This window comes from Loxodonta africana, chromosome 16 (assembly GCF_030014295.1).
Source record: "Loxodonta africana isolate mLoxAfr1 chromosome 16, mLoxAfr1.hap2, whole genome shotgun sequence".
Taxonomy (NCBI): domain Eukaryota; kingdom Metazoa; phylum Chordata; class Mammalia; order Proboscidea; family Elephantidae; genus Loxodonta; species Loxodonta africana.
In genome coordinates, this window is record NC_087357.1 from 40,425,123 (window position 1) to 40,438,146 (window position 13,024).

Consider the following 13,024-nt stretch of genomic DNA (forward strand, 5'->3'; position numbering starts at 1 on the left):
CACCCTGAAAGGCGTTTCAGAATATGGGGAAGCTTTGGTTGTTCCAGTGACCTGGGAGTGCTCCTGTCATTTAGATTGCAGGAGTCAGAGGTGCCAATGCCCTGCGTAGCTCAGGATGCCCTAGTACAGCAAAGGATTGTCTTGTCCAACATGTTGATGGCACTCCCATTTAGAGACACTAGACTGGGGTATTAGGAAAGCACAGATATTCCTACTGTAGACACAGAAATACAGTGAGTTCTACGTCTATAATAGTTTTTCTGATTTTCTTTTTTTGTGTGTGTGTGTATGTGTGGAACAGGTAAAAGGATTGAGTGGGAAGAGGAGGAAGAGGAGGAAGCCCTTCCTTTAGATATGATGGATGAAGATGACTTACAGTTAATGAGAGATTTAGGACAAAGAGCATCTTTTTTAACAAGAGATCTTTCTTCCAGGTAATAGTTCATTTAGATTATAGTCACCGTTTTTTTTTGTGACGAATACATAACAAAACATACACCCTTCAACATTTTCTGCATGTACAGTTCAGTGACCTTTGGTTACATTCTTTGCCACATCATTCTAATGTTAAAAACTTGGTTCTGATTTTTACTTAGATGATGAGTGTAAGATACACAGTTCAGCACAATATTTACGAATAGTAAACCATATTTATCAGTTTATATCTTAAGAAAGTATGCTCGTGATTAAGACAAGCAGATTTTATTTACAGGCAGTCCCTGGATTACAAACGAGTTTCCTTCCTAAGTCTGCCTTTAAGTCGAGTTCGTACGCAAATTGGAACAGTTAGGTACGGTTCATATCAAAGGTCAGTTAGTCAGATGTTTATATTAGTATATATTGTACTTTGCTGTGCATGAAAAACATAAACACTTCCAGATACACTAAAACATCTCTAACGTAACAATACGGTAATACTAATAATGTTTTGATGTGGGCCACAGAGTAGTACCTGTTTGTTATTACAAAGCATTGTATGTACCTTGAATTTTTAATATAATAGGCTTATGAGGATCAGTTCATAACTACATAAGTCAGACGTTCATAACCTGGGAATTGCCTGTATTTCTTTTAAGTCTGAATGTTGAAGTAGAGTGGGGGGGGAATACTGTTCTCACGTTTGAGACATTGGCAGTACAGTCCTGAGTTCCTTATGGCCGTGGTCTCACTTAATCCCCATTACCCTCCTAGGCAGGTATTGCTCCCATTTATAGAGAAGTAACCAGCTTCCCCCCAGTCCCAAGAAATGGATCTAGAATTTAAACTTAGACCTTTTTAACTCCAGTGTCCATGCTAAAAAAGTAGAATAATATGATGTCACTCCTTGGCTCTGTGGAATATTCTTCAAAAAAGGATCTGCTGAAAGCTTCACCTTTATTTTCATCTCAGGAGAAAATGATGTAGGTGTAATTGGAACCTTTGTGGTAGACTGTGTGCATCATCAATTTACTCAGTTACTATTTGAGTGCCTACTATGTGCCGGGCACTGGTCTAGGTGCCAATATCTACACCTATTGAAGGTTTGGCTATGGTTTATTTTTCTTTGCTTTTAAAATGGTAGATCTCTGGGTTTGCTTTTTAAATACATTAAAACTAATATAGTAAGATTAACGTATACTAATACGACTTTTTTCCCCCTCAGCGAACCCGTTCATGCCAAGAAACGAAAGCACGAAAGCATTATAGAGAAATATGAAAAAATACCGAGAACTCTGCAAACTGCACCAGAGAAAGAACTCATTCATTTGCTTCCTATCAAAGATAAAAGTGGTATAATTCCACAGACCAGGGAGAAGCCAGGTGAATTTAATCAGCTGATGTGTTAGTTAAAATTTCAGCTTGATTTTAATATTATCACATTTTTTTTCATTCAGAATTTAATTTTATTTTTTAAAGAAAGATAATCTGCAAAATAAGTATAGCTGCAATTAGTCGTGTAACAAGCCTGATAATTTTGGCCGGAAGTACAGATAATTATCTCAGGTATCCATTGTACTGTGAGGACAAATGAAGCTACAGGCTTCACCAAGACTATTTCCCCAAGTTCTGTCATATCTAAAATTAGAGCATACTAACCATCCTGTGTTAGCCATCTTTTTTTTTTCTTCTTTCATTTAACTTTTTTCTTTTAAAAGGTATTACGCAGAAAACTCCAGAAGTCAAAGATGTGAAGTCACATTATTTATCACAAAACACATACCTATGAAACTACCAGGCAAGAAACAAACATGGCAGTGGTCACTTTTCATTCAAATAAAAGGATGGGTTATGAGATAAACAATATCACGTGTGAATACCGTACTCTCTTAAATAATCAACTCTGTGAGACCAAACAGTCAACATTTACCCTAAAACAAAGATGGGACACTAAGGAGAGGTGGGGAAGCTGGGTTAATGGGAACAGAATAAAAAGAATGGAAATATTGAGAATGTTGACACATTGTAAAAAATGTAACCACTTTCATGGAACAAGTTGTATAAAAATGGTTAAATGGGAACCTAATTTGTTGTGTTGTATAGTTTTGCCACTTAAGTAAGTATATGCTCACATTTTTAATTCACGTACTTTCCATGTAGTTATTGACAGTAACAAAGATGAAGAGGATCAAGAAGAAGAAAAGGGACTTGAGGAAGGTAATGGGCTACATCTTTATAGTTACTAAATTATACATTGAGAGTTACATTTTTTTTTTAGAATAGTAAATGTGAATTAATTTTAGGTAAAATCTGGAACGTGCATTTTTGGAGTACAGGTCATTTTGTTTTGAATGTTTTTCTACATTTTAAAAAGTCATCTCTGGAATTTGATCCCTTTTTGTTTTTTGTTATGGGAACATTTACACAGTCTAATGACCAGACATGCATAGAGTCTTATTAATTGTTATTGTTCCAAATTCTTTATAATTGTGGGAGAAGGACCTGTCTACAAATATTAATATTTTATTTTTAGCCTTAAATTATAAAAAAAAGATCTTGTGGTAAGAAGTCATTTGTTTCTTTCTTAGAGGAAGTATTCTTTGCCCATGTCTGTGTTAGATAACTGATTGTGGTTTTCTAATATCTGGGACTATTCTGATCAAAGTTAAACTGAAAGAAATACTGTATCGTTTGGAGCTGTAAACCAAAAAGCCCATTGTCGTCGAGTCGATTCCGACTCATAATGACCCTTTAGAACTGCCACATAGGGTTTCCAAGGAGCAGCTGGTGGATTTGAAGTGCCGACCTTTTTGGTTAGCAGGTGGACTCTTAACCGCTGTGCCACCAGGGCTCCCATTTGGAACTATATTGGCTTGGAATTTGTAACAAAATGTGCTGGTTAAATTTTACTTATACTTAGTAGTGTGAATGAGATTATGGTCACCCGTTTAACTGTTTTCAGTTATCCTTCATAGGCTTGTTACAAATTATGCTTGTGTGTTTATTAAAGTTAGTTCCCTGTAAATTTCTTAAGACGGCCATGTTTTGTGTAGTTCAAAGTACTATACAGAGTTGAAAGCAAAGGAGAATATTGTATACTTTTATTTATTTTTCCAATTTTTTAAAATTCCTTAGGTGAAAGTTTATGGCTCAATTTCATTTCTCATACAAAAATTCATACACATATTGTTATGTGACAGTAGTTGCAATCCGTATAATATAACAGCACACTCCCTCTTTCCACCCCAGGCTTCCCACGTCCACCCAACCAGCTCCTGCCCCTTCCTGCTTTCTCATCCTGCCTCCAGACAGCAGCTGCCCATTTGGTCTTGTGTATTTGCTTGAATTAGGAAATATACTCTTCATGAGTATTATTTTATGTTTTATAGTCCAGCCTAATCTTTGTCTGAAGAGTGGGCTTTGGGAATGGTTTTAGTTCTGAGTTAACAGATCATATGGGGGCCATGACTTTGAGGGTTCCTCCAGTCTTAGACCATTAAGTCTGTTTTTTTATGTGAATTTGATTTCTGCTCCGCACTTTTCTCCTGCTCCAACAGGAACTCTGGGTGGTCTTTGTGGTAGCTGGGCACCATCGAGTTCTTCTGGTCTCAGGCTGATGGAATCTCTGGTTTATGTGGCCCTTTTGTCTCTTGGTGTTTTTCATTCTCCTTTGTACCAGGTGGGTTGGGACCAATAGATGCATCTTAGATGGCCACTTGGCAAGCTATTAAGACCTCAGATGCCACTCACCAAAGTAGGATGCAGAACATCTTCTTAATAAACTTTGTTATGCCAGTTGACCTAGATATCCCCTGAAACCATGGGAGGATATTATATACTTTTAGAAAAACTAAATCAGATTGTCCTTTCCCTTAACTAATTCGAATTATTGCGGGTTTATTCAAATAGTGGTTAAGAATGTGAACCCTGGAGCCAGACTGCCTGGGTTTGAATCCCATTTCTGCCAGGTTTTATGAGTTCAGTTTCCTACTCTCATTTTGCCTCAGTTTCCTTATCTACCAAATGGGGCTACTAATGGTACCTGCCTCTTAGGATTGTCAAGAGGGTAATGTGTAGTAATAAATGTAGAGTTCCTGGCCTGTGGTAAGTGCTCAATAAAAAAAAAAAAAAAAAATTTTTTTTTTAATTTTATTATCATTTTTATTTGTTACTACTGTAGTAAAATTATTGGTTATAGTTCTTGGATACTTATAAATAGAGGAAAATTTAAGAGGGAAAACCTAATCTCTTTCAGAGATCATCGAAGATTCCATTCCAGAGCTGACCTTAGAAGAACATTTAATTGAGAGAAAGAAAAAACTGCAGGAGAAGAAAATGCATATTGCAGCCTTAGCATCTGCCATATTATCAGATCCAGAAAGTAATGTAGGTATATGAATTTCTTTCAGTTCTTTATATTAGATGTGGTATAAATATTTAAGGCTCTCTTGTTACCTACAAGCGTACGTGAAAAGGAAAAGCACTAACTAAAAATAGTAGCTGAGTTAGAATAAGAGAGTGGACAGAACCTTAGCTTAATGTTATGTCTGAACTTAATTTCTTCTGTGACCTTAGAAAAGTCACTTAAACTTTCTGGGTCCTATTTTCCTCTTCCCAAATGAAGATACTGGACTTAATGTTCCAACTCTTAAGATAAGAAACCTGCTATAAAACAAACCAGTGACATTAGTTCAGGACTGCTTTTAAGTGGAAGATATTTTAAGTGAAGTAGAGCCAGAGAATTGTAATGAATTATCATTGGGCCACAGGTACAGTTGTGATGGTGGTGATAGTTATAACACCTGGACTGGAAACCTAAGATTCAGTCTTCCTCTGTTAAGTACTATCTATGTGACTTTAGTTAAGTCATTTTACCTGGCTCATTTTTATCATCTCTAAAAAGAAGATAGTATCTATTTCAAAATTTTGTTGTTAGGATTAAATGATAAAGTATACATAAAATCATCTAAGGTGGTTCTGTTGTTACTGTGTCCATAGCATCCTTTGACAATTATTTACTTAACAGTAAAATACATTGTTATGTTTACATTTATAGAAAATAGCAATTTCGCGTGGGTGTGCTTTAGAGTAGTACATGTCCTTTTCTAATAGAGTAAGGGGAAGTTTTGGAGCAGAATTGAGAAGAACGTGGGCTATTTCTGACTTAAATTATCTCATTTAATCACTTACAAAACCACAAAAGAGTTACTGATCTTACTTTACAAGTGAAGGTATTGAGTCTTAAAAAACTCAAGCGTTCCTAGTTTTCAGCAGCCGGTAGATTGGAACCCAGGTCTTCTAACCGTGAAGCCTCATGCTTATTGTCCACAATGTAGGAATAGCAAATAGGTGGCGGCGTATTTGCCCTATTCCTTGCTTATGGTGGATATTGCTAACCAGTCAGAATGTTGCTTCTCTAGATAGCACTCCAGCAGACATTAGTAGTTGATCAGAGCAAGCACATCTGCTGAAATCAATTTTTCATTTCTGCATTACAAGACACAATGATCTTTTTATGAGTTTTGTTGAAGCTAAGGTTGGTGGTACATTTCATTTCTGATTAATTGGTGTATCTGTGGCCACTGTATTTGATTGGTGTGTATATACATTTTAACATATTTCAGAATACTATGTTTCAAAAAGTGTTTTTAGAAAATAGGGCACTCATGCTTTAAGAAAACCCAATAAAAAAGAATTTCTAAAGTTAGATAAATCAATAAATTTAAACTATTTTTTGGACTACTTATTTAACATAAATACGATTAACATAGAATTGTAGTGATTTATCTGTCGGTAAAGTGAATCGTGTGTACAGCTGTGTGTGGCTTAACTGAATAATGACATGTTAGTCATTTTGTGAATCCCACTTATTGTGCCAGGTGTGGGGGCTGTTGTCTTCTGTTCATAATTGTTTTGCCATGATATCTCTAGCCTTACAAGTTATTTCTTTAACAGGTTAAAAAATTGAAAGAATTACGTTCCATGCTAATGGAACAGGATCCTGATGTGGCTGTTACTGTTCGAAAGCTGGTGGTAGTTTCTTTGATGGAGTTGTTTAAAGACATTACTCCTTCATATAAAATCCGCCCCCTAACAGAAGCAGAAAAATCTACCAAGGTAATGTTTGATGTAACTACTGCACAAAGTAAGCTGGAGATTTTGGAGAGCTAGAGGTGGGGTTTGTTTTGTTTTACAGCACAGGTATATAGTAGGCACTCGCATTTTGTGCTCATTTTTGGATTTTAATATTTTAATTTAAAAGAAACGATTGATCATTTTGATCTTTTCAGATCCGCAAAGAAACCCAGAAATTAAGAGAATTTGAAGAAGGCCTGGTTAGCCAATACAAATTTTATTTGGAAAATCTGGAACAAATGGTTAAAGGTATATTAAACATATATTAGAAGTATGTAATAGATTTCGTTTTGATCAGGAAGGTGAATTCTGTTTTCCGTGCTATGTGGTGAGGCAGTATAATGTATGGTCAAGATACAGTATGGAGTCAGACTACTCGAGTTTAAATCCTGGCTTAGTTATCTAGTGCTGCTGTAACAGAAATACTACAAGCAGATGGCTTTACAACAAACAAATTTATTTTCTCACAGCTTAGGAGATTCAAAGTCTGAATTTAGAGTGCCAGCTCGAGGGGAGGGCTTTCTCTCTCTGTTAGCTCTGAAGGAAGGTCCTTGTCTCTTCAGCTTCTGCTTCCTGGTCCCCTGGAGATCTCCATGTGTCTTGGCATCTATATTACCCCATCTCTCCTCTACTCACTTACTTGTTTAATCTCTTTTATATTTTAAAAGAGATTGGCTTAAGACACACCCTACACTAATCCTGCCTCATTAACATAACAGAGACAACCCATCCCCAAATGGGATTATAATCATAAGCATAGAAGTTAGGATTTACAACACATTTTGTGGGGACACAATTCAGTCCGTAAAACTGGCTCTGCCACTTACTACCTGTCTTAGGCAGGGCTCTCTAGAGAAGCAAAACTAGTAAAGTGTATAAATACATATACAGAGAGATATATGTTAAGGAAATGCCTCACACGGTTGTAGAGGGTGAGATGTGGGTCAGACCGGAGGTCCCTCCAGATTCACATAGCCTCAGGGGCTGCTGAACCCAAGATCAGCAAGTCAGACAGCAGGGCCCTGGCTCACAGGCTGCAAAGACTGACGAATCCCAAGATCGGCAGGCAAGATGGCAGGTAAACTGCTAGCTCATGTCCCAAGAATCGGAGGTCAGATGAACAGAAGCCAGCTGCAGGATCCAGTGCAAGCAAAAGCCCATGAGCCTTGCCAAAAAGTCCACCTATATTGGATGCAGGCCACACCCCCAAGAAAACTGCATTTCAAGTGATTGGCTGCTCATAGCAGATCACATCATGGAGGTGATCATATTATATCATATCCCATCCTGGAGATAATCACATCATCATATGACTTAACTGCCAAACGACTGAGCATGATGGCCCAGCCAAGTTGACACACAGCGTTAATGATCTCACCACCTATTTGTTGTTAGGTGCCACTGAGTTGGTTCTGACTCATAGCTATCCTATGTACAACAGAACGAAACTCTGCCTGGTCCTGCACCATAATCAAAATTGTCACTATGTTTGAGCCCATTGTTGCAGCCACTGCCCATCTCATTGAGGGTCTTCCTCTTTTTCAGTGACCTTCTACTTTACCAAACATGACGTCCTTACGAAACTCTGCCTGGTCCTGCACCATAGTCAAAATTGTCACTACGTTTGAGCCCATTGTTGCAGCCACTGTCCATCTCATTGAGGGTCTTCCTCTTTTTCAATGACCTTCTACTTTACCAAGCGTGACGTCCTTCTACAAGGACTGGTCCCTCCTGATAACATGTCCAAAGTACCTGAAATGAAGTCTTGCCATCCTCTCTTCTAAGGAATGTTCTGGCTGTACTCTTCTGAGACAGATTTGTTCGTTCTTCTGGCAGTCCTGGTATATTCAGTATTCTTTGCTAGCGCCATAATTCGGATGCATCAGTTCTTCTGTCTTCCTTATTCACTGTTCAGCTTTGTATGCATATGAGACGATTGAAAATACCATGGCTTTCATCAGGTGCACCTTTGTCTTCAAGATGACCTCTTTGCTTTTTAACACTTTAAAGAGGTGTTGCAGCACATTTGCCCAAATGCAATATGTCGTTTGATTTCTTGACTGTTGCTTCTGTGGGTGTTGATTGTGGATCCAAGTAAAATGAAATCCTTACCAACGTCAGTATTTTCTTTATCATGATGTTGCTTATTGGTCCACTTGTGAGGATTTTTGTTTTCTTTATGTTGAGGTGTGATCCATACTGAAGGCTGTATGTAGTCTTTGGTCTTCATCAGTGAGTGCTTCAAGTCTTCTTGGCTTTCAGCATAGCAGGGTTGTGTCATTTGTATATTGCAGGTTGTTAATGAGTCTTCCTCCAATCCTGATACTGTGGTCTTCTTCATATAGTTCAGCTTCTTGGATTATTGACTCAGCATACAGATTTAATAGTAAGATGAAAGGCTACAACCCTGATGCACACCTTTCCTGATTTTAAGTCATGCAGTCCTTGTTACGTTCGAACAACTGCCTCTTGGTCTGTCTACAGGTTCTGCATGAGCACAATTAAGTGTTCTGAAATTCCCACTCTTTGTAATGTTATCCATAGTTTGTTATGATCTGCATAGTCAAATTGCTTTGTGTATTATGTCAGCTGTTAGTGTTGTTGTCCTTTACCTAGTCAGTAGTTCCATATGTGATACTGATATTGTTTGATAATTTCTGCACTCTGTTCTTTGGAAGAGGCACGAATAAGAATCTCTTCCAGTCAACATTAGCTTGTTGAATTAATAAATGGTTATCAGAAGGGAAGGATAACTTGGAGTGGATATAATGAGTGCCTTGAAAATGGACTTACACATCAATTATTAGGGATGATAAACTCTTCTGTCAAATCATTAACTATCTTCACGATAGGAAGGACACAGGAAAAATTGAGGCATGAGTGGGGAAGAGACTCAATTGCTTAGACCAGGTTCTTTCACTTGGCCTATTTGGGCTCCCTTATTCAGTGCTGGGCCTTAGGATCGCCGAGTTGCTGTCTCACATGTAACAGGACTATTGAGTTCTGTTGGCCCAATAAGGGCATGAAGGTGGTGGGAATAAAGTGGGAGTGGGTAGCATGGATGTCGCCTCTGTGCCCTAGCCTCCCAACTGGAACTTCATTACTAGCATTTACTCTCCTGGTGATGCATGGGCCTAGGAGCTCTGTGTAGACCAACACTGTCCAGTAGAAATATAACTTGAGCCACACATACTATTTTTAAAAAATATAGCCATACTAAAAAAAAAGTAGAAAGGCAATGACATTAATTTTTAGTATATTCTATATGTATATATATATCCAGATTATTATCATTTTGACATGTAATCATTTTTTAAAGTTATTGAGTTTTTTTTGTTGTTAAGTTCTAACTCTGGTATGTATTTTACACTTGAAACACATCTCAATTTGGCCTAGCCACGTTTTAGGTGCTCAGTAGCCACATGTGGCTAGTGATATGTTGGGAAGTGCAGGTATAGACACTTTCTAAGTTGATTGAAGCATTATGAAGTCTTGTCAGCTCCAAGGAAATAAAAGATACTGTCGTTATTTTTTGTGAATACAATCTGAAGAAAAATCACATATATGAGAAACAGATTTAAAACATACTCTTACCCATACTCTGGCGTGTGTGTAGTATAGAGGGAGATGTTGAACCTACTCTAGAGAGACCGGCATATTTTCATATTCTCATTCAAGACACTGTATTACAGTAGCATGGGATGTATGTAGAAATTTCTTTAGGAGAACTATAAACTGGTATTTTGAAGGAAAATTTGAATCTCTTTTGGACTTCATGGTTATTGGCAGAGATACCACAGTAAGCATCAGCAAGTTAGAAGAAAAGATGTAGATTTTAGAAATTTTGGGAAGACTGGGGCCCAGAGAAGTTGGAACTTGCTCATATTCACCAGCCCGTTAGCAGATGACTAGAATTTGAATCCAGGCATCTTGAGTTACAGTCTGGTGTTTTGCGGAATTCCTTGGAAGAAGTCCAGCCCAGAGACTCCTTTAACATATCCAGCCCCTTCTCCCGCCTTTTTTCCCACTCCAGAGAAACTTGATCTAATGCCAAAATGAAAAGTCAAAATTTGTGTAATTGTGGTTAGAATCAAAGAGTGGATGATGGTAGAAAAAGTTCAATATAAGATTTATGCTTCTTGCCTAAGCATAGTCACAACTCATATTTAAGTATTAGCACTGTGTCTTGAGTTTTCATCATACTGCTTGCATATTATTGTAAAAGAAAGCTAATTTGAGTGTTCACCCATAAGTAAAGTAACTACAGTTTTCTTTTGACTAGACTGGAAGCAAAGAAAGCTGAAGAAAAGTAATGTAGTTTCCTTAAAAGCATATAAAGGACTGGCAGAAGTGGCAGTGAAGAGCCTGTGTGAGCTGTTGGTGGCACTACCTCATTTTAATTTTCACAACAACATCATTGTGTTGATTGTCCCTCTCATGAATGACATGTCAAAGTCGGTGGGTTGCTCTTGTTCCTAATAGAACAATAATAGATGATATGATTTTCTTTTTTCCTCTCAAAATTCTTTTGAATCTATTACTTATTAGTAAAATAGGGCTACTTTGTTAAACTCTATCTCTTTAAGAAAGGTATTTGAAAATAAATTTATTGCAGTGATCCTCAACAGGAGGCAATTTTGGCCCCCTTCTTCTTCCCAGGGAATATTAAGCAACGTGTGGAGACTTTTTTTGTTGTTGAGAATATACACAACAGAACATAGACCAATTCAACAGTTTCTACATGCACAATTCAGTGACATCTCTGGAGACTTTTTATTGTGCTGTAAGTGAAAGTTTACAGTTCAAGTTAGTTTGTCATACAAAAATTTATACACACATTGTTACGTGACCCTAGTTGCCCTCCCTGTAATGTGACAGCACACTCCTCCTTTCCATAACGGATTTCCTGTGAACATTCAACCAGTTCCTGTCCCTTTCTGCCTTCTCATCTCGCCTCCAGACGGGAGCTGCCCATTTAGTCTCATATATCTATTTGAGCTAAGAAGCACACTCTTCGTGAGTATCATGTTATGTCTTATAGTCCAGTCTAATCTTTGGCTGAAGAGTTGGCTTTGGGAATGCTTTTAGGTTTGAACTAACAGAGTTTGGGGGGCCGTGTCTTCTGGGGTCCCCCCAGTCTCAGTCAGACCATTAAGTTTGGTCTTTTTACTAGAGTTTGAGTTCTGCACCCTGCTTTTCTCCTGCTCCATCAGGGACTCTGTTGTGTTCCCTGTCAGAGTGGTCATTAGTGGTAGCTGGGCACCATCTAGTTCTTCTGGTCTCAGGCTGCTGGAGTCTCTGGTTTATGTGGCCCTTTCTGTCTTGGGCTAATATTTTCCTTGTCTTTGGTGTTCTTCATTCTCTTTTGTCTGGAGACATTTTTGATTGTTATGGTTGGCGGGGGGTGCTACTGGTATAAAGTGAATAAAGGCCCCCACAACAAAGAATTACCTAGCCTCAAATGTCAATAGTGTTGAGGTTGAGAAACACTGGTTTAGTGTAACATTTTGTTTTTCAGATATCTGATATGTGCTGTGAGGCAGTAAAGAAACTCTTTAAACAAGATAAATTAGGCCAAGCTTCCCTTGGTGTAATTAAAGTAATTTCTGGTTTTGTGAAGGGCAGAAATTATGACGTTAGGCCAGAGGTAAGCCTTTCTTCTTTTGCTTTGCATTTGACTTGTTTTTAAACTACAAAGTTTATTTCCAGTTGTTATAAGGAATTTATTCTTTATAAAAGTGAAATTTATGAATATAACAATTTACAGTAGATGTAACCACTGTTTGGTATATAGGCAGGCCCCTGGGTTCTAAAAGTCCAACTTAGGGACAACCCTTACCTGCCCTGTAATGTTATGTAAATTTGCCCTCACTTTTTGAAACCCTACTCAGTAACAAACCCTTCATCCCAGTCACCATCACTTGGTGCAAGTTCCGCTTTTAAATCATTGAAAAGGCTTCAAGACTCTTCTTGCACTAAAGTAAGGGTAAGTAAGAACCTTTTGCGCCTGTTCTGACTTAGCTACAGATACGACTCAAAGACACGGTTAGGAATGTATCTTGTTTGTAACCTGGGTACTGCCTGTATATCCTTCTGAATGTTTTTCTGTGCAAGTATAGACAGATATATGCTTGCTTTTATGTTAAAAAATGGGTTTATAGTATCAAAACTCTTCTGGAATTTTTTCATTTTATATAGTAGTCTTATATATAGTACTTACGTTGAGGACTTATCTGTAGGACTGCTTCATTTTTTTCTCATATAGTATTCCATTATATGAATATGGAAACCCTGGTGGCATAGTGGTTAAGAGCTACAGCTGCTAAACCAGAACGTTATCAGTTCGAATCCACCAGCTGCTCCTTGGAAACCCTATGGGGCAGTTCTGCTTTGTCCGATAGGGTGATTATGAGTTGGAATCGACTTGATGACAACGGGTCTTTTGGTTTATATGAATATATTTCCCCCTATT

General features: G+C 37.8%; 1 protein-coding gene across 1 annotated transcript in view; it reads left to right on the forward strand.

Moving 5' to 3' along the window:
• Positions 1-13,024, forward strand: part of NOC3L (NOC3 like DNA replication regulator) — a 37,267-nt gene that overhangs the window by 3,777 nt on the left and 20,466 nt on the right. Inside the window, exons 3-10 of the mRNA XM_003409002.4 lie at positions 302-434; positions 1,643-1,800; positions 2,578-2,634; positions 4,673-4,803; positions 6,373-6,534; positions 6,708-6,801; positions 10,835-11,010; positions 12,071-12,199. Of these exons, the coding sequence (XP_003409050.1) occupies positions 302-434; positions 1,643-1,800; positions 2,578-2,634; positions 4,673-4,803; positions 6,373-6,534; positions 6,708-6,801; positions 10,835-11,010; positions 12,071-12,199 (1,040 nt within the window). The remainder of the gene's footprint in view (positions 1-301; positions 435-1,642; positions 1,801-2,577; positions 2,635-4,672; positions 4,804-6,372; positions 6,535-6,707; positions 6,802-10,834; positions 11,011-12,070; positions 12,200-13,024) is intronic.